The 22,534-nt window shown below is 36.6% G+C and overlaps 2 protein-coding genes and 1 non-coding gene across 3 annotated transcripts; 2 read left to right on the top strand and 1 right to left on the bottom strand.

Moving 5' to 3' along the window:
* The first annotated feature begins 10,325 nt into the window (after positions 1-10,325).
* LOC131619088 (L-type lectin-domain containing receptor kinase IX.1-like) lies at positions 10,326-12,633 on the top strand. Its single transcript, XM_058890229.1, has one exon. It carries the CDS (start codon positions 10,326-10,328, stop codon positions 12,273-12,275), a length of 1,950 nt encoding a protein of 649 aa, XP_058746212.1. The 3' UTR covers positions 12,276-12,633.
* TRNAN-GUU (transfer RNA asparagine (anticodon GUU)) lies at positions 12,312-12,385 on the top strand. The gene has a single exon. It is a non-coding gene; the product is annotated as a tRNA-Asn (tRNA).
* An 8,578-nt stretch (positions 12,634-21,211) lies between the features above and the next one.
* Positions 21,212-22,350, bottom strand: LOC131619087 (uncharacterized). The gene is made up of 3 exons (XM_058890228.1): positions 22,224-22,350; positions 21,791-22,037; positions 21,212-21,578 (listed from the first exon to the last, which is right to left on the bottom strand). Exons 1-3 carry the CDS (start codon positions 22,348-22,350, stop codon positions 21,212-21,214), a joined length of 741 nt encoding a protein of 246 aa, XP_058746211.1.
* Between the last annotated feature and the right edge of the window lie 184 nt (positions 22,351-22,534).

The raw sequence follows: 22,534 nt of genomic DNA, 5'->3' as shown, positions 1-22,534 counted from the left end.
AATATTCTAATTAAATTAATATTAAAATTATACGGGTGTTACAACTCTCCCCCACTAAAAGAGTTTTCGTCCTCGAAAACATACCTCAGGTAAAAAGTTCTGGATAAGAGTCCTTCATCTGACTCTCTAGCTCCCAGGTAACATTACCTTCAGCTGGTCCTCCCCAAGCTACTCTGACCAAAGCTATTTCCTTACCTCGCAATTGCTTCAGTCTTCGGTCTTCAATCCTCACAGGTAAAGTCTCAACCGTCAAGTTATCTTTCACCTCCCCTTCTTTTACTATTTCCTCACATGGCCCAAATGCCATGAACCATTATTTTCTATTATTTCCACAAAATCTTTATAATTCTCATTATTAATTCAATATTCCAATTAAATTAATATTAAAATTATACGGGTGTTACAGAGGTATCCTCTGGCTGCCTACGAAAAGGCTATTCTGGTCCTTCCCTTAGACTACCTGCCTCTCTATGGCATGAGACGGTCTTATGGCGAACGACGTTGCGACGACCCTTCAACCTCCAAATGAAAGGCTTCCTACCCTCTTATGGCTTGGATAGACCCTTTCACCCTGAAAGGCTAAAAGAACATTTTTCATCTAACTAGGTTGCCCTTAATTGCTTTGCCTTGCTCTAAAACCTTTTTCATATTCTTTCTCATAAACCTTCAAAATGGCTACGCTCATTTACGAGCTAAAGTCCACTTTCTTTTCTTCTACATTTCTGAAATCAAAGAGCAAAGCAATTAAGAGCCCATGGAAAACCATGGATGCAAAGGGTGCCTTACACCTTCCCTTTGCATAAATTACCCCCCGAACTCAGTTTTTATTTAAAAGGTTTTTTCTGTTCTTTTAGCCTTTCTATTTATTTGGATAAAATAAAAGTTGATAGCGACTCATGCTTAACCGCGACATTTTGATAATAAAGTCAGTTCACCGTATTACATATAGTTTGCACAGATATGAGCTAGAATGGAGATTGGCATGATGAGGCTCATTATGTGCATATATGGAAGTGAGGTAGTGATTTTGAGTTCTAGGTGTTTTTGGGGTGTGTGAGTGGTTCAAACACTTCCTAATTGATGTTTAGAAGTTGTTAGAATCATCACTTTGGCCAGAGATTGCAGGAGATGGAAATTGCAATTCTTCCTCTTTGAAACTCATGAAACTTGCATTCTAAGAAAGAAAGAGAAACCCTATGCTTTGTGAGGTTTTGGTGTGCATTTGACTTAGGTTTGGACTTCTATTTATAGGCCAAGAATTCTGTATGCAAGACTATACAAGTTGATCTTTCTTTGGTGACTTGGCACTTAAGAGATAAAATGGCATCTTTAGCATTAAATGCAAAATGGTTAAAATCTAAACCGTGGTTAAAAATCTCAAGTACTTGGAGATTCTTTCTTATCCAATCTTCAATGCTTGTAACTTGCCTTTTGGAGTTGCAAGAGGTCATTGCTTGTATCATAGACCATATAGTGTTCAAAACTTAGTGAAAATGGTTTGAATTTTCAAGTGAAATGGTCACTAATGGAAAAATTCAAAACCATAGCTACACTCCATATTTTTTCATGCTCTTGGACATTTTGGAAAGCTCTTGTTATGTACTTCAAAAACCTAGTTGAAAGCTTCTTCAAGTTCCTTAAGGAAATGGGTGAAAAAGATCCATGAACTTTGGAAAAAATGAAGTTTTTATGTGAATTTTCAAAAGGTACCAACTTTGAAGCTCCATATCTCTTAAATGGTTGATCTTATGGAAAAAAATTCTTGTGTCAAAGTTGTTTATTGGATCAAAATCTACAACTTTCATGTTGGAAGTTTTTTTCGGTTTGTAGGTGAAATTTTGAGATATTCCCTTCCAAAGTTTGGAAAAAATCACTTGAAAACACAGAAATTTTTCTAAGTATGAAAAGTCAAACTTTGACTTTTTTATTCTTGATTGATTTTTCTTGATCAAATGACTTTAAATATCATATATTAATGATTTAAAACTTCAAAAGTCATGGTTGACCAAAATTCCAAAAAGTCAAGGGTGATCTTGTACAGTTGACTTTTTCAGACGAATCGCGTTTCTGGAGATTTCAAGTGAATTAAGCTATCCTCACCAAATGAATGATATGAATCGATCATAATGAGTTATTGGAGGATATTGAGCCATGTTTTGATTTGTGGCACCATGTCCTGATTAAAAAGTCAGTTGTTCAGATGAATTAGATCAAAAACCCTAATTGTGGACCTGATGAAATTGATGACTGTTGCTCTTGAATTGAAGTACAAATTCCATTGGATATTGTCATAGGGATTATTTGAAGATGATTGAACCATTTTAAAGATGTCATGGAGCTTTTTAGGGTTTCCCAAATGTGATCCCTGATTTTAGTCCCTGATAGGTTCAAACCCTAGTCTGATGACTTGAACTTTTACTGTTGATCAATCCTTGTGTGGTAGATGTCTTGAACCAATGAATTAGGTCAAAATGATGCACTTGAGGTCTTGATGCCATGTCCCAAGCCATTAGGTCAAATTCTGAGCAAAAGTCAGGAGTATGCTGTCTTCAGTCAAAACCCTAACTTGTTTGATTCAAAGCTGTTGAGCTTGTTAAAATGAATCTCTGAGGACCAAATGTTGATTGTTGATGAAGATGGTTCATTTGAGATGAAGGGAGAACAAAACCCTAATTGATTGTTACTTGTACTGATGAGTGATTTCTTGATTAAACCCTACTGAGCACAAGTAGCAAACACAAGCTATGCAGTTTGTTAGAGATGTAAATGATATGAGGTGGTATCTTAGGTCAAAAATTGGGGTATGACAGTATGTCCCTACTTCTATTTAATTTCAATTTCACAAAAGAAAAGGGTTGAAACCCTAAGAATGGGTGAGTAGATTCAATCAATTTGAACGGTCATTCTGAAAAACCCTAGGTTAGAAGACTGTATGAGGTACTATGGTTGACAAAATACTAGCAATAGGATCGTGTGTGGATGTACCATTGCACCACCATAACCCTTTCAATTTTTCGCTCACAGTCGCGGCGCGACCACAAGCCCGCACGCCGCGACTGTGTCAATTTCTGCAGAGTTATTTTAATATCAATACCTAATGAATTATACTGCTGTTGTGTGGTTGCTTTTATTTATTTATGCAAATGCAGCCAGCCAAGAGAGGTCGCACAAAGACTACAAGTGTCGGTCCTCGTGGTGCCCACCCTCGGGAAGGAGAGGTTTGCTCAATTAACCTCTCGCACCATTCACCCAAAGAAACTGATTATCCCGAAGGAAGATGGCAGGTACGATACACTTTGGAGTTATTTTGAACACCGAAAGTGGGACCGTGTGTTTGAACCGTATACAAAAATCAATATGGATATAGTGAGGGAATTCTATGCAAACTCCATCAAGCTCACCCCAGAAATTGTAGCCTACAATCACGAGACGTTTGTTAGGGGTCACACCATCCGCTTTAGCCGACAAGCAATCAACGAGTTTTTGGGTAACCCGTTGCAGTTACCAGAAGGTGAAAATGTTATTATAGACATCATCTATTGGAAACATCATACAGGTTGGATGATATTACGAGAAAGATTTGTGCAAGCGGAAGAGGACCGGTACTTGGAAAGAATGGAGCCCCAGTCCACTACCACGGGAAAGATTTAAACATCAATGCTTGAGTTGTGTTGTCAATCATGAGTTACAACATCCGACCCCGGGCACATGTGACCATCATTCCTATGGATGCAGCTTTACTGATGAGAGTCCTCATGTCCCGACACTCAGTGGATATAGATTTCATTATCTCACAGGAGTTGAGGAGAGCAGCTTTGAGTGATACTGAGCACGGGATTAATGATAAATGTGTACTTCCATTTTCGGGTCTGATTATGGGGTTATGCCATGCTAAGGGAGTGGATTGTTCCGATAAGGGACACTTATTAATTCACTCTACCATTGATGATGCTTATATTGACAGGTTTTACAAGACCCCATTCGAGAAGGATCAGCAAGCTGCGACAACAAGCTCTCAGGCCTGACCTTTTGCAGGCCCTCCTCCCACTTTTGATCCTCTGGTAGCCCATCACTATTATGCCTCCATGTGGGAGGCCAGTCAGAGGTCCCAGGTTTTCTTGCACGATGCGATGCAGCAACCGTACAGGAACTCCATATGTGCCCCTGAGGAGCGTACTTTTCCTACTCGGGAGAGCTATTTCACCTACTGTGGATGGCCGGAGTCGCGCCACTAGTGGGGTTGAGCAGCCAGGGCAGAGTGAGCAGGTGCATGAGGAGGACAACTCGTCAGATGATGAGGATCACATGTGGTGATTGTGAGGGATGGGAGGATGTTATTGATTTTATTGACTGATGATATTTTATTTCCTGTCACTTGGTATTTGTTTTTGTTTATGGATCGTAGGTGGCATTTATGTCACCATGACTCAGTTCAGTATAATATTTATGTTTGAATGATTTTATTTCTATTTAGTTGTCCGCAATTTAGAATGATAAGTTCCATAACATAACGAAAAGCTCAAGCAAGACAGTGAAAGTACCAACAATGGAGCAACATGCATGAAAGTGGTAGTGAGTGGAAATTTTTGAAAAATAAATTTTTTCCCTTTCTTTTTCAATAAAAGTGACAAGGCAGGTATGACTTTTTAAATTCAAACTCTTAGTGTGGGCATGAAACGTAGGTTGTTAGTAAATACTGACATGTTTGTGTTTTCCTAAACCAGTTGTCGCATCGTTTTGTGGAAATCTGTGAAAGTAATTTAGGCACTTGTTTGAATCTGAGAGTTTCTTTGAGCCGATTCCATTAAAACTTATTTTCTTTTGTGAGAGTGTGATCCTTTGCTAACCTTTTTTTGAGACTGAGGTCAAGATAAATTTCATAATATGCACCAAGAAAAACACCTGGTGAGTTTTGATCTCAATAAAAAGTTTTGTTTTGGACCATCAACCATAAAATTTGGTGATGTGTTTTCTCTTTTACCTGTATAGAAAGTAGGGGAGCATTCATAGACTCTAGATATAGGTTGATCTTCAAGTTGGGGAGAATCATGATCAAAAGAATAGTAGGTACAGGTGGTGATTTGTAAAGAACAAAAGAACTTCGTAGCTTGAAAAAAAAAACAAAAGAAGAACAACGTTTGAACTTAGATAGTTGTTGAAAAAAATAAAAGAAGCATCGAGCTACGAATGAAAAAGATGAATGGGTGAGAAAGCTAATGGTATAGAGAAAAAGGAATGAGTTATGATTCGGATGCTTCCCTAGAATAGGAACAACCCTTGAATGTCTTCTTTTCTTTGAATCTAAACCACATTACAACCCTATAAAGACGTTTTGATTCTCAGATTCCACAGGACTTGATGCTAACAATATGGTGAACATATGATATGGATCTTTGTTGATTTAATTGTTTGGATGAGTGTTTAACCCCTCTGTTATTAATCATAATTTTTTATGAGAGTGATTAGTGCTGACTCAACTGCGATTGTGTAGCGTTTTGAACTTCTGGAGCTAATTTCCTTTCAGAATTTGTTTCATGTGTATGTTCTGAGTTTGTAGGAAAAAAAAGAGTATCTGATTTGATCACTGAATTGAACCATTTGAAAAATCTTTTTGGAAAACTTGTTGCATGATTGTTGGTATGTTTTGTTGTATTTATTAAGGTAAGTAATTTTGTTTAGGGACAAACAAAACTCTAAGTTGGGGAGAGTTTGTTAGGAGTGAATTAGTAGTGTTTTCATGAGTCAAATTAACTACCTTTTGAGCCGAAGTTGAGTAGATCTTATGAGTTTTGAGGATTTTATGGTTAGAATTGAACTTTAGAGGTTCGATACTAATTGTAGAACAACTTGCGTCACTTTGGGTGTTATTTGTGCAGATATTGAAGTTGAGAAGTAAAGACGAAGAAACACGCAGGCGTAGAGACTCTGGAGAAGAGAAATCACAAAGAAGTGGGATGAAGCAAAGGAAGAGCCGCGACATTAAGGGGCGAGACACACCATCCCCTCAGACTTGGGTTCGCGCTGCGCCAATACGTGCCGAGGCGTTGTGGCTGCGTTACAAGGATAAATTGTTATAAATATAAGCCCTAATCCTCATAAGAGGGGGATTTTTGGTGAGCAAAATTTAGAGAGAAATAATAATCCAGAGCAGCAAACAACATTCGACGGAGAATTCAACATCAATTGAAGACATTCCCTTGATGAAGATGAATCCATCCATGAAACTTTGTATTCTTCATATCTATGGAGAGCTAAACCCAATTGTGTTGAGTTTAAGGTAGTAGTTAACCTATGAAGATGCAATTACTTTGATTAATTTCTGTGAACAATTATTTAAGTTTTATTATCAATGAAAAACCTTGCTTTTATTTTATAGGCTTAAATGCAACTTTGGTCCCCCTATTATGTCTTTTTTCCAATTTTGGTCCCCTCATTTCAAAAACCGGTTTAGATAGTCCCCTTATTTTGAATTTCTTAGTTAAATGGTCCCACTTCCAATCTGAGAGTGTTTTTTAATGACGTGGCAATGTCAATGGTGACGTGGCAGTGCCATATCAGCAACAAATTATTTCATTTTATTATATAATTATTTCAATTATATTTAAAAATATTTTCTAATATATTAATATATAATATAGTAATAAAACAATATAAATATAACATTTAACCCTAAATCTAATGTTTTGTTCATCTGGGTTCTTGGAGAAGACAACAACGTAATCCATCTTCTTCGTCAAGCCTCATCTTTCTCGCAAATCTTCATCTTGTTCATCTCTTTGCTTTCGCCACCTACTTTGCAAATCTTCAACGTAAACCATCTTCTCTGCAAAGCCTCATCTGTTTTTTGTTCCATGTCGTCAAGGGTGTCATTTGCATCTACAAATCAATCCGGGTTAAGAAGAAGAGGGAACAAATGTTGGTGTCATGTTGAGTCTCCATTGATGACATCCTGGACCTACGAGAATCCCGGAAGAAGGTTCTATGGATGTGGGAATTTTAACTTGTTGAGGAAAAAAGGGTGTAACTATTTTGAGTGGTATGATGAAGAGATGAACATCTGTGCAAAAGATGTGATTCGATCTTTGAAAAACAAAAATGACGAGCTTCTGGATTTAAGCAAGGAGAGCAAGAATCATGAAAATTTTCTGCAGTTGAAGATTAAGTATATGGGTTGGGGTTTAGGTTTGTCATTAGGGTTTGTAATGTTATTAGTTGTTGCATTAGTTGCAATAAACATTTTCAAGTAATGTAATATTCATCTAAGTTTGTTCTACTGTAATGTTTAATTCTACTTTTGTAATGTGACTTCTAATTTTGTTGTTAATGGTTCAATTCTACTTGTAATGTGGGTTGGGATTCGATTTTTGTAATGTGACTTCTAATGTTGTTGTTAATGGTTCAATTCTACTTGTAATTTGGTCAATTCCACTTGTAATTTACAATTGTGTTGGTCAATTCTACTTGAAATTTGTTAACAGAATTACCACATTTTATAACTGACCTATAATTGACCTATAATTGACACAAAAACCACATTTTATAACAGCTATAAAAGTATTTCATTTTGCTGCATTTTATTCAAGAGCTGCATCTTATTCAAGATCTATAACAGCATATTCAGTTGTAAATTATCACACCTGGTTCAAAGTCAATAACTTGCAAATTCAGTATGCATATTCAGTTGTATGCAGTCAGTAACTTACCTGCCTCAGTATTCAATAATTCAGCAGCCTTACTTAACAAAATTCAGCAGCATATTGAATACATATTGTAAATAACAAAATGAACACATACTCTAAATAATAGAGGCATACTTAACAAAATAGAGGCATACTTAACAAAACTCAGTATTCAATAACAATTGCATATTCAATATGCATCACACCTGCCTTACTTAACAAATGCCTTAATAGGCTCAAAACAAGTGTTAATTCACAAAAACCATAACAGGCCTAATGTTAATAGCCTCAAAATAACAGAGTCATAGAATTACAAATGCCTTAATAGGCTCAAAACAAGGGTTAATTCACAAAAACCATAACAGGCCTAATGTAACTATTCTTGAGTTGCTCTTGGTGCTTGCGACCCTTCTTCTATGATAGTTTGCCCAACATCCTTTTTTGCCTTCTTGTTACCACCCTTAGGAATGGATCTGTCAGCTGCTCTCTTACCTTTGCAAGTTCTTTTGTTATGTCCCATATGTCCACATTTTTTGCATTTCACAGTTTGAAGAGTTCTTGGCAACGTGTTTGTGCTTCGAGGCTCATCATTAGCCTTGTTTCGATTCTTTTTAGAGCGTCCAATAGCTCTCCTCATGACAGGTGGGTTAATGGCAGTGTCTCCACTAATTGGCCATAGTTGTGGCCCATTTGTTGGCAATATTATGTGACTGTATGTAGCAAGCACAGTAGATCTCCAATTTGAATAAAGCAGTCCCATTAAAAAGCATTCATAAAACAATGGATATGTAATACGAATAAAACAGTCCCATTATGTGAATAAAACAGTCCCATTAAAAAGCATTCATAAAATAATGGATATGTAATACGAATAAAACAGTCTCATTAAGGATGAACATCAGCGTTGAAGACGGTAAGGTTGAAGACGACAAAGGTTGAAGACGGCAATCAGTGTTTGAGACATTTTAGGGTTCATAATTTGGGGGAGCCTATTTAGTATTCTGATGATATTATATGCATTTTCAAGTATTTAATGTACAATTAAAATTCTAAAATAAAAATAAATAAATATATATCCCCTAAAAATCAAATACATATCTACCTGGCACCTGACACGCAAGTAACTTATCTGCCACATCATTAAAAAAATCTCCCAGATTGGAAAAGGGACTTTATTCCCCAAAAAATTAAAATATGGGGACTGATTCAACCGGTTTTTGAAATGAGGGGACGAAAATTGGAAAATGATCATAATAGGGGGACTAAAGTTGCATTTAAGCCTATTTTATATCATTGTTGAACTATCAATCGAGAGATAGGGTTTATACTTTTGCCCTAGGTTTTTACATTGACTTGTTGATTAATACTCAGAGATGAGATTTTGAAGTTTTCATAAATCATCGTAGTTAATTCCTTTTATCTTTATAGTTATTCTGAGAGATCGAATATCATACCGGTAGAGGTGGCTCTAGATTGATCATTAGACATAATATCAGTTTTGAGGATGAATGAAAATAATAACTTAGATAATGTTCACTTGAGGATTAATTGATTATTGCATATGAATAGGTTGATGAGCCCTAGAACTCAACATATCCATTCACCATTGTTATTCGTTTTTAAGCTTTTATTCATTCAATTATTATTCTGTTATATGCAATTGGAGATTAAAACAATACAAATCAATATTTTTCACTACTCATTATAAATTGACTATAGAACGGCAGCAATATTAACTCAGTCTCTGTGGATACGATATATTAAAAAATATTTACCCAAAATACTTTCACCAATGGATCACCATGTTTCTTGTAACAAGCTTCACTAATATGACATATTTTTCCAGTGCACACATTTCCATCTCCTCTACCTATTCCACCTTGAAATCCACCAAATTCTCCTCCTAAACAAAAACCTCTTCCTAATCCATAACCTTCAACAATATTTATCAAAGCATTAAGCCATATCTTTGTTGTCTTCTGCGAAACCATTGGGATGGCCTTTTTAATACTTAGAAGAGACCTAGCTATGATCAAATTTCTTGAAATTGTTCATTCAATCCCATCAAAAACGGAATGATCTTGTCTTCAGTCTTCATGATGTAGCCTTTCTCATATTCAAACTCACACAAACATTTGAACAAGTGCAATATGGCAAGTGTTCTACTAATATAACTATTCTCATAACACATTACTTAGCAAATACTCACACCACACACCTTCATCGAATCTTGGTTGACAAAACAGTTACAAAATAAAAAATAACTCTTCTACCCCTGTAACTTGTTCAACAAGTTCTCTAACCACCATCTTCTATTGTTAATTTATATAAACTAAATTAATTTAATATGTCAGTTTAATTTTTCAACTGTCATTATACTATTCTAACGAAAATGCCGGCATGCATTTTAAAAATATTACTACACATTGACTCATAAGCAAAAACAAAACAGCAGAAAATCCTGAAGGTGATTAAACAATTTGATATGTTATCTCTCCAATCTGATTGAACTAGTCACATGTTAGAATTTTTTATAATCAATTATGTAGCTGTCATTTGATGCAACCATGTTCAAATTATCATTTATATGTTGAACATCATTTTATTTCTCAAAGCTCATTGATGATCTCTTTGAAAATTCAAGGCATGGCTTCCACTTTCTATACCTTTCATGTTTTCTTCTTGTCCTTAATTATCTCCACTTTTCCTACTTACTCAGTTCACTTCCAAAATCCAAGTTTTAGTCCAAATGATGCCAACATAATCTACCAAGGTTCTGCAGCACAAACTGTGGGACAAGTTAACTTTAACATCAATGAGAAGTATACATGTCAAGTTGGAAGGGCCATCTATGCCAAAAGAGTGTTACTTTGGGACTCGAAAACCGATCAAGTCACTGACTTCACGACGCATTTCACTTTTATAATCGATACTCAAAGTAAACCTTTATATGGCCATGGCCTAGCCTTTTTCTTGGCTCCTTTTGGATTTGAAATCCCTCCCAATTCAGCTAGTGGATTTATAGGCCTATATAACACCACAACAATGGTTTCACCTAGTAACCAAATTGTTCATGTGGAGTTTGATTCGTATCCGAATAAGGAATGGGGTGAGACATCACAACATGTCGGAATCAACAATAATTCAATCGTTTCATCGGTTTCAACGCCTTGGAATACTAGTTTACATAGTGGAGACACTGCTGAGGTAAGGATAGACTACAACTCAACAACCAAGAATTTGACTGTATCTTGGAAATACCAAAGTACCTCTAATCCTCAAGAAAAAACTAGTCTTTCGTATCTAATTGATTTATCGAAGGCGTTACCTGAATGGGTTACCGTTGGATTTTCAGCTGCAACAGGTTTCAATGCAGAATTACATAATCTTTTGTCCTGGGAATTTAACTCAACATTGGATAAAAGCGACGATAGCAACACAAAAGGAACAAGAATAATTGTGATAGTACTAACAATCTCTTGTGGGATTGTAATAGTAGTAGGAGCATTAGTAGCATATGTAGTACTCAAGAGGAAAAGAAAGAGAAGTGAAAAGCAAAAAGAAGAGGCTATGCATTTAAATTCAATGAATGATGACCTTGAAAGAGGAGCAGGACCAAGGAGGTTCACCTACCAAGAACTTGATATTGCCACTAATAACTTCTCTAGGGATAGAAAGTTGGGTCAAGGTGGGTTTGGAGCTGTTTATAAAGGTTACTTTGTTGATCTAGATATACAAGTTGCTGTGAAGAAAATATCAAGAGGATCAAGACAAGGTAAGAAAGAGTATGTAACTGAAGTTAAAGTGATTAGCCAACTTCGACATCGGAATCTTGTGAAGTTGTTGGGTTGGTGCCATGACAAAGGTGAGTTTCTTCTTGTTTATGAGTTCATGCCTAATGGTAGTCTTGATTCTCATTTATTTGGTAAGAGAATATCTCTTTCTTGGAGTGCAAGGCACAAAATAGTTCTTGGATTGGCTTCTGGTTTGCTTTATCTACATGAAGAATGGGAGAGGTGTGTGGTACATAGAGATATCAAATCAAGTAATGTGATGTTAGATTCTAGTTTCAATGTCAAGCTTGGTGATTTTGGGTTGGCTAAGTTAATGGATCATGAGCTTGGTCCTCAGACAACCGGGCTAGCCGGAACATTTGGCTATCTAGCTCCAGAGTATGTGAGTACAGGTAGGGCTAGTAAAGAGTCAGATGTGTATAGTTTTGGGATAGTTGTGATGGAGATAACTTGTGGAAAGAAAGCTACTGAAGTTATGAAGGAAAAAGGTGAAGAGAAGGGAATGATAGAGTGGGTTTGGGATCATTATGGAAGAGGAGAACTACTTATGGCAATGGATGAGAATTTGAGAAAGGATTTTGATGAGAAACAAGTGGAGTGTTTGATGATTGTTGGATTATGGTGTGCTCATCCTGATGTGAATCTTAGACCATCAATTAGACAGGCAATTCAAGTGCTTAATTTTGAGGTTGCTTTGCCAAATCTTCCACCAAAGAGGCCTGTTGCAACATATCATGCTCCTACACCATCTGTAAGCTCTGTTGAAGGTTCCATAACCACAACCCTTCAAGATGGTCGTTAATTGATAGCTTTTCAAAGATATGCTCTAAACAACAAAGCTGGAATAGCTCAGTTGGTTAGAGCGTGTGGCTGTTAACCACAAGGTCGGAGGTTCAACCCCTCCTTCTAGCGATTTTATTTTCTTTGCTTTTTTCTGATTTTCCATATGCAGTTGTTCAACTTAAACGGGCCAACACATGGGCCTCTGGTTTGCTTTTTTCTGATTTTCCATATGCAGTTGTTCAACTTAAACGGGCCAACACATGGGCCTCTGGTTTATTTGTATGCGCACCTTTTACTTATTTAACACCCCATTTTCATATCACACTCCAACCTTTCTAAAAGTTTATTTTCAAACGGTATATCATTTTCTCAACCATAAAATATAATATTATATCAACCATAAAAAATTATATTATATCATCCTTTATGTATTTGTTGACTTATAACAAATTACAATATACATGATCATCTATGTCTTTATTATGTTCATTTATATTTTAGATTGGAGTTTTTGAAACAACTGTATTCCCTCTTATGAATTTACTATCTACCAAATTGTTTTTTGTCAGTTGATTTCCTTATGAATTTATTTAATTTTATATTTATTTTAGAAAAACTGACACTAATGATATTTTTGAATATTTTTAATATAATTTAAAAATTGTCAATTGATTCAAAATGTCAAACTCTTATCATTAAGCAACATCTCATGGACTTATTATATTTTACCTATATATTGGTTAATTTGATATATTTGTTTTTTTTTTCTTTCACAAAATGTCTTTTATCAGTTTCTTTTAGAAAAGCTAAAAATATTTATCAAAACAAAATAGAGAAAGTTCAAGAAGACCAGCAACTAAAAAGTATAATAAGTATAGCACCCTTAAAACTAAAAACAAAACGGCCTCTCATAGAAAAATTATGATTTCTCCAATCAAAAAAGTCTTTTGCAAACCCTTCAATTACATTATGAGAGCCAGCCTACATGAAATGCTGTTGTACATGTGTGGTGGTATAGACGAATTCACATATTGTTCTATGTTGTTAAAATTTTTAGAGTATGAAATGGAGTTGGTGTTGGAACAATCTTGAGTTTTCTTGAGCGTGAAGAAAGAAGAGAGAATAAATTGATTTTATGGAAAATGATTTTGTTTATTAATGAGAGGAAGGAGTTACATGTTTCTACATCATAGCATGCATACCTATACATATCTAGTTAGTATTCATTAACTAACTTTCAAAACAAGTCACATTACTTGTGTTACAAGTAACAACTAAAATCATTAATTACATATATTCAACACTATACCTAATTTGTGTTTTCTAAACTTCTTATTCCAATGAGTTCCTTCAACTCATCAAACCTTGTCTTCTTCAATGACTATGAAGATAATAGTTAATTGCAATTTTGACTTGCAATATTCATGCTCAAGTTTCCTTTTGTCTGCTTGGTCTCTAAGGAAGTGATACCTTCTCTCTATATGCATACTTCTGCCATGACACGTAGGATGATTAGCTAAGTCTATGGTTGATTTGTTATCTATAAACAGCTTCATCTTATTAGGGTCCATGATCTTGGGTTTTTCTAGCAACATTTCTATCCATAGAGCTTAACATGCTGCATAAGAAGCTACTACATATTCAGCTTTACAAGATGATAATGCTAATATTCCTTGCTTCCTTGAACTACAAGAGATTGGAGCACCTCCAATCATGAATAGGTGGCATGTAGTACTCCTCTTCTCAACTTGATCTCCACTAAAGTCTGAATCAGTGTAGCTGTGTACCTCCATTGCCTCGGCATCAACACACCATGATCAATTGTGCACGTTATTTATCTTAGCACTATCTTCATTGTAGTTAGGTGAAGTTCTTGAGGTTTCTCCATGAATCTGCTCAACAGCATAACAGTTTGAATAATGATTGGCCCGGTGTTGCATAGATACCTTAAGGATCCAATAATTTACTTGTATAATGTGCATTTACAAGCTCATCATTGTTATCCTGTCTTAATTTTGCTCCCGTCTCTAATGATGTGACTGTTGCATTACATTGCCCCATCTTAAACCTCTTCAAGATGTCTTGAGCATACTTCTTTTGGTGCAAGAACACTCCTTTGTTTGTGTCCTTGACCTCCATCCCTATGAAATATGACATGTTCCCTAGAACACACATTTCAAATTTCTGCATCAATTTAGCCTTGCACTTCATGATCTTATCTTCATCTGATCATGTAATTAGCAAATCATCCACATACAAACATAGAATGATTTGACTGAGCTTATTTTCATAATTGACATACACTACATGCTCTGAAGTACATTTTGTGAATCCTGCCTTGATCAATAAGCCATTTGTTCTTTTATTCCAAGATCTTGGAGCTTGTTTCAAGCCATATAAGACCTTCCTCAACCTGTACACTTTCAGCTCATGCCCTTTGATTTCAAAACTTGGTGGTTGGTTCATAAACATGTTATCCTAATGGTTCATTCATGAATGTTGACTTTACATCCAACTGATGTATCTTTCATCCTTTATATGTTATAGTAGCCACAATAATTCTGATGATCTCCAACATTGTAACACGTGCATATACCTCATTGAAATCGATACCAAGTTTTTGCAAGAAGCCTCTTGGCACTAGCCTGACCTTGTACTTAGAAATCTAACCATTTGGCCTAAGTTTTAACTTATAGACCCACTTCACATATATTGGCTTCTTGTTTGATCTATCCATGAGCTCCCATGCTTTGTTTCTTTCAATTAATCTAAGCTCTTCTTGTATAGTTGCCATCCAATTTGAATCATTCATTGCTTGTTTCAAATCAAATGGCTCTTACTCTGCCATCATCATCTCTTCTATCAGATTACCTTCTGCATTAATTGCTAGGTCCAGAAATATTTCATAACCAATTAATCCTATTAATTCAGTTCCTGTTCTAGTAGACCTTCTAACATTTTGTCAATATAATCCTTAACCTTGAGAAACTATCTCTTTATTTTGTTGAGCATCTTAAGCACACTTTTGATTGTATCTTGCTCATTTTGAACTAACTTTTGAGTCCAGTTCCAGCTCTTGCTCTCATCTACTTAAACATCTCTACTAATCAGAAGTTTATCCTCATTTGGTGAATATAATTTGTAAGCATTAGTTAAAGAAATTACCTATAAGGACCATAATTTGGCTTCTATCATCTAGATTTCTTCTCAATTGTTCAGGTACATGCCTGAAACACATTGATTTAAACACTTTGAAGTGACCAATATTTGGCTTCAACCCTGTCCCAGACTCATAAGGTGACTTGTGCAACATATTCTTGGTTGGACACCTGTTTAAAATGTACACTGTTGTTGAAACTAATTCACCCTAAAATCTCTTTGGCCTATCCTTAGCTTTCAACATACTCCTAGCCATGTTCAGTATACTTATATTCTTCCTTTCAGCTATTCCATTATGTTGTGTTGTATAAAGTGCAATGATCTCATCCTATATGCCTTCACCATTACATAATTTTGAAAAATCCATAGAGGTGTACTCACATCCACCATCAGCTCACAATTTCTTAAAATTAAGTTCACTTTGTTTTTCAACAAGCAATTTAAATATCTTGAACTGTGTGAATGCATCACTTTTTCTTTCAATCATATAAATCCACATATGTCTTATAAATTCATCTATGAAAGTTAGTAAATAGTAACTAACTCCATTTAATATCACTTTAAAAGATCCACATACATCAAAGTGAACAAGTTCCAGATTTTGCCTTGACTTCATAGGCAAGTCATGTTTGAATGAACTCCTTTCTTGTTTGGCTCAGCAAAATTCTTCACACATCTTACTTGGCTCCTTTATTTTAGGTAGACCATACACCATCTTCTTTATGTTGAGCATACTTAATCTTCTAAAGTTTAAGTGTCCATACTTATGATTTAATAACCAGTTCTTGTCTTCATGTACACTTGAAGAAAGAGATTATGATAAGCCATGTTGATCTGAATCTTTAAGGTTTTATTGTATCCCAATAGTTCTCTCAAGATCAATCTTCCTTCAGCATCATACACCTTCATCTGATTATCTATCATCTTCATGGTTTAACCTTTTTTAAGTAATTAAACTAAGCTTATCAAGTTACTTGTAATAGAAGGTACATAAAATACATTAGAAAAGGTAACCTTCTAACCATATTTTCTCACCACAACTATGTTTCCATTTCCTTCTGATGTGACATGCATGCCATCTACAAACCTTATCACCTTATTCACTGATTCATCTAACATGATGAACCAGTTCTTATTACCATGTGGTTGCTATACCCTGAATCTATATGCCATACCTTAGCTTGATCATCACTAGATTAAGTGTTAGCCATTATCAGTACATCATATGAGTCATTTCCTTCTGCATGTGCATATTGAACTTTGTCATTATCTTTTTCCTTCGACTCTTTTTTCAAATAACAGTCTCTTACATAATGGTCAAGTCTTTGACAATCATAGAACTACACTTCCTTTATATCAATTTTGTTCCTCAAATTCTTGTTGACCATACTTTTATTTAATGAATCATTGTGATTCTTTGAATTCTTGCCTGAATTCTCAACAGTAGCAAGATTCTTTCTCTGTTTCTCTTTTCCTTTTCCAGATTTCTTGATGAACTTTGCTTGTAGTGCCTGTTCAACCACCTTCTGCCTCTTTTAGCTTCTTTGCTTCAATCTCATATCATGATCCTCTAATGAAGCTTGAAGTTCTTCTAAATTTCATCCCATCTAGGTTCTTGAACTCGTCTATTGACACTATAATGTAATCAAAATTTGGATTTAAAGATCTCAATACTTTCTCAGTCTTTTGCAAATTATTGATTAATTCACCACATACCACTCATGAAAAGAATTATAAAATTGATTCCTCTTCTTTCATTTGATTCATATCAAATTACTTTCTCAAGATCTGCAACTTTACTCTCTTCAACCTCTCATCTCCGTCATACAACTTCTTAAGTTATCTCATACTTCCTTGGTCATTTCTTCTTCAATGATCTTCTTAAAAACATTCGAATCCACGCCCTGATGAATCAAGAAGACAATTTTTCCATCTTTCTTCTTTTGTTCCTTGTATGCAACCTTTTGGCATCATTTGCATTTGTCTCCAATGCTGATACTCAGCTCCATCATACACGATTTCAACCACATCTTGAAATCTAAATAAGACATTCATTTGTCTAATCCCCCTCTCATATTTTTCACCTTTGAAAACTTATACATTTGTTGGAAATTAATTTAATGTTGTGCTTCCATTTTCCATTGCAAATAGTTGAATCGAACTATGCTCCTTGATACTAATTTTTTGGAACAATCTTGAGTTTTCTTAACAACAAATAAAGAAGAGAGAAATAGTTGATTTTATGGAAAATGATGTTGCTTATTAATGAGAGGAAAGAGTTACATATTTCTACATCATAATATATATATATATATATATATATATATATATATATATATATATATATATATATACATCTCTAGCTAATGTTCATTAACTAACTTTCAATACAAGCCACGTTGCTTGAGTTACAAGTAACAACTAAAACCATGAATTACATGTATTCAACAGTTCGAAGATTTTGCTTGCTCTACTCTAAGTTTGGGAAGTCTCTTCTTCTCTGTTTAGCTTAAGTTCTTTCTAGTTGTTCTCTTGGTCTTAAAGTTAAAGGTAAGTAGATTTTTTAGAGTTTTACCTCACATTCACAAACAAACCATGTGGTATACAAAAGATTACAAGCAATTACATATAGATCGAATAAATATATACAAAAATACAATATAAATTTCATAGAAAAATATAATTACTGAGATGTAAAAATATAGCGATGCGATTCTCCGACAACGAAACCATTTGATGGACTACATTGGTATCAAGTTTTTTTATCGATCGTATCCACAAAAACTTGTAGTATATTTCAACTGTTTGTGAAAAATGTTGGAACATACGAATCAAATTAAGGTTTCTCTAATGGAGAAAATGATGAATTGAAGAAGATGAATATTAGAGAATGGAGAGTAAAAAATAAGAGAGAGAGAGAGAGAGAGAGAGAGAGAGAGAGAGAGAGAGAGTAATTGAGGGTGAGATGATAAATTGGCATTAACAATAAATAGGAGTAGTGAGCTCCTTATATAGTACACATTACAAAATGATTGGAATGAATTAAAACACCCAAAACAGAAACAGAAAAACAGTTAAGCTTCAGTGTAACCGGTTACGGCAAACAGCGTAACCGGTTACGCAACTTCAACACCTCCAGTAACTCTGTTTCACGGGTTCGTAACCGGTTATGAAAACCACTGTAACCGGTTACGCCAACTGAAGTGGTAAAAACAGCAGTTTCAACACACCACCTCACTTCAGTTGGTCCAAATCAAGCATGCTCAGCTTCATTCTCAGCCTCTTGAACACTTCATTTGTCACCCCCTTGGTCAACAAGTCAGCCACTTGATCTTCGCTTCGACAATATCCCAATTGTAACTTTCCATCGCTCACTAACTCCCGCAAATAATGAAACCGCATCTCTATATGCTTGCTCCTTCCGTGTGCAATCGGATTCTTCGCAAGTTTAATCGCAGAAACATTATCAACAAGAAGAGTAATAGCCTCACCCTCACTACTATTAAGCTCCTTCAATAGATTCATAAGCCACATGGCTTGGCAAGCACACAACGATGCCGCAATATACTCGGCCTCACAAGATGAGAGTGCTACCACCGGTTCCTTTTTCGAACACTAAGATATTGGGGTTCTACCTAGCATAAAGATGTATCCAGCTGTTGACTTTCTATCATCCTTATCACCACACCAATTGGAATTGGTGAAACCAAGTAAATCACACTTTCGGCCCGTATCCGATGCCGGAAAGAGAATTCCACAACCAAGAGTCCCTTTAATATATCTAAGGATCCTCTTGACAGCTGCCATATGAGATACCTTTGGTCTCTCCATGACTCTACTCGCAATACCGACACTAAATGCCAAGTCCGGTCGCGTATTGCACAAATACCGCAATGATCCAATCAATCTTCGATATTGAGTTGGATCAACATCTTGATCATCCTCACTCTTGGACAGCTGTAGTCTTGCCTCACATGGTGTAATGGAAACATTACAATGCTCCATTTCACACCTCTTCAAGATCTCAAGTGCATACCTCCTTTGGTGCATGAGCAGTCCCATTTTTTACTTTTGGAACTCTATGCCAAGGAAGTATTTCATGATACCAAGGTCCGTCATCTCAAACTCACTCATGAGTTCCTTCTTGAACCTTGAAATACTCTCCTCACAGCTGCTGGTAATCAAGAGATCGTCCACATATAGGCAAAGAATTATCACACCATCCTTAGCATTCGATCTCACATACACGCCGTGTTCGGACACACACCGCTTGAAGTTAATGTCGACAAGAAAACCATCTATGTGTTTGTTCCAAGCTCTTGGAGCTTGTTTCAAACCATACAAGGATTTATGCAACTTGTAGTATCTCATCTCTTGATTCTTCACTACAAAACCGGCGGGCTGTCCAACATAAACCTCCCCATCAAGTGGACCGTTCAGAAACGCAGATTTGACATCCATTTGATAAACGCTCCAATTGTTGTTGTTTGCAATACCAACAACCAACCGGATGGTCTCAAGCCTAGCTACAGGAGCAAACACCTCCTCAAAGTCTATTCCTTCACGTTGCAAAAATCCTTTTGCTACCAATCGAGCCTTATACTTGATTATCTCGCCCTTCGGATTTGCTTTCACTTTATAGACCCAACGTACACCAATCGGCTTTTTACCATGAGGTAGATCAACTAACTCCCAAGTACCATTCTTCTCGATTGATTCCAGCTCCTCTTTCATTGCACAAATCCATTTTGGATCCCTTAGAGCCTCCTCCGTATTCACCGGTTCAGATTCGGCCATAAGCGCAAAATGGACAAAATCACCTTCATTATTAACTTCATTTTCTTGGAATCTCTCGCATTCTTGGAGTCTAGAAGGCAACGCCCTTTGCCTTGTTGATCTTCTACGATTTTCTTCAGTTTGAACATCCTTCGGGGGCTGCGGAACTGTTTCGGGACTGACTGGATCATCAAAAAACATTCAAGTTAGGATTCTGTTCTGCTCGTAACCGGTTACGCCTGTTTGAACTGGCTGGCCGTAACTGGTTATGCCTGTTTGAACTGGCTGGCCGTAACCGGTTACGCTATTCTCTGCAGAATTCATGCTCTGTTTTTCCTATCTGTAACCGGTTACGCCAGTTTGTACTGGCTGGCCGTAACCGGTTACGTTGTGACTGCTGCTGTTATTTTCTTCAAAAATAACATCTCGACTAATTAGAATCTTCCGATTTCTCGCATCGAACAGTTTGTAACCGCCTGTAGAGTGATATCCAACAAATATCATTTCCTCTCCTTTGTCGTCCAACTTCTTTCTTAGTTGACCCGGCACATGTCTATAAGCCACCGAACCGAATATTCGCAAGTGACTTAGATTCGGTTTGAATCCACACCAAGCCTCTTCCGGTGTAAGCTTCTCGAGCTTCTTTGTAGGACAACGATTCAACAAGTAAGTGGCTGTAGAGACCGCTTCTCCCCATAGTTCCTTCGGTAGATTTTTACCGCTTAACATGCTTCGAACCATGTTCATAATCGAGCGATTTTTCCTCTCGGCAATACCATTTTGCTGCGGCGTATAGGGTGGTACAACCTCACGCACTATACCCTCATCATCACAATACTTCCCAAACGCAACCGAGGTATACTCACCTCCACCATCCGTTTTGAGAGTTTTCAACTTGTGACCGCATTGCCTCTCCGCCATGGACTTAAACTTCTTGAATACATCAAACACCTCATCCTTTCTCTTGATGATGTCGGTCCACAACTTTCTACTAAAATCATCAATGAACGTGACAAAATATCAATTTCCACCGAATGTGTCCACTTGCACAGGTCCACAAACATCGGAATACACCACCTCAAGGTGTGCTTTGGTCCTACACAACTCAGCTGGAACGTTAATGTGTGGCAGCCCGGTAACCATACCTTCTTGTTGCAACGCTTTGAGATCACGAAAATTCAAGTAATCGAGACGATAATGCCATAACCACTCCTCTCTACTTGCAGCTGTAGCTAAACACCTATGTTCCAATACTTTCAGTTCAACTTTGAAAGTCCTATTGGTAGCCATAGGAGCCTTTAGGATCAACACACCACTAGCATCAACAACCCGCAAGATCTTATCTTCCAAACGTATGTTGTAACCCTTTTCGAGTAATTGACCAATACTCAAAAGATTACATTTAATACCTGGAATATATAGCACATCCTTGATCATAGAATGTCCACATCCTTTTTCTCGATCAACACATCACCGACACCTTCGGCCATAAGAGTGGAATCGTCCGCAAACTTCACTTTATTTTTCGCCACTTGATTGATTTGAACAAACCAATCTCTTCTTCCCGTCATATGCGTTGAACATCCGGAGTCTAAGTACCACTCCTCGTTGCCTTGAGTTCCATCTCGAACCGAAATCATCACATTTTGTTCCGAACTCAAAACTGTCGCATTTTCTGCACTGCTGCAGCTGCTGTCCCGTGACTTGCAGCTACTGTCCAGCACCTCTGTCATGCCGTCACACTCATCGGTAATCATCATTAAGAGTGTGGCTTCATCATCCACCTCTTGCCTCGCAACCTTAGCTTCATCCCCTTTAGATTCAAGCTGTTTAGCACCACACTTTGCTTGAAAATGCCCAAGTTTCTTACATTTCCAGCATTGTATTTTGCTTATGTATCTTGGTTTTCCACCTCTCGCGTTGCTCCGATCACCATAACCGTTTGAGTTGCTGCTCTCACCCTTTTGTTCCTTCGAATGTTTAGATTCACCATCGCCTTGCTTCCCTTTCGAAGGTCATTTCCCTTTCGAACCTTTACTTCTTTCATTGAAACGAACTTGCAAAGCTATCTCCGCCTTTCCCTTATAGCTTCCTCTCTCGTCCATTCTTTGTTCATGTGCTTCTAGGGAACTTTGAAGCTCATCCTTGCTCAACGACATAAGGTCCTTCGACTCTTCAATAGCAACTACAATGTTGTCGAATCTTGACGTTAACGAACGTATGATTTTTTACACAACATTCTGCTCTAAGATAGTTTCCCCACACGACTTGATTTGATTCACTAAGCGCGTAATGCGCGTCACATAATCGTTGATTGTTTCCTTTTCTTCCATTTGTGTTAAC

The sequence above is a fragment of the Vicia villosa genome, linkage group LG7, assembly GCF_029867415.1.
Source record: "Vicia villosa cultivar HV-30 ecotype Madison, WI linkage group LG7, Vvil1.0, whole genome shotgun sequence".
Lineage (NCBI taxonomy): Eukaryota > Viridiplantae > Streptophyta > Magnoliopsida > Fabales > Fabaceae > Vicia > Vicia villosa.
This window is presented reverse-complemented; position numbering and strand designations above follow the sequence as displayed.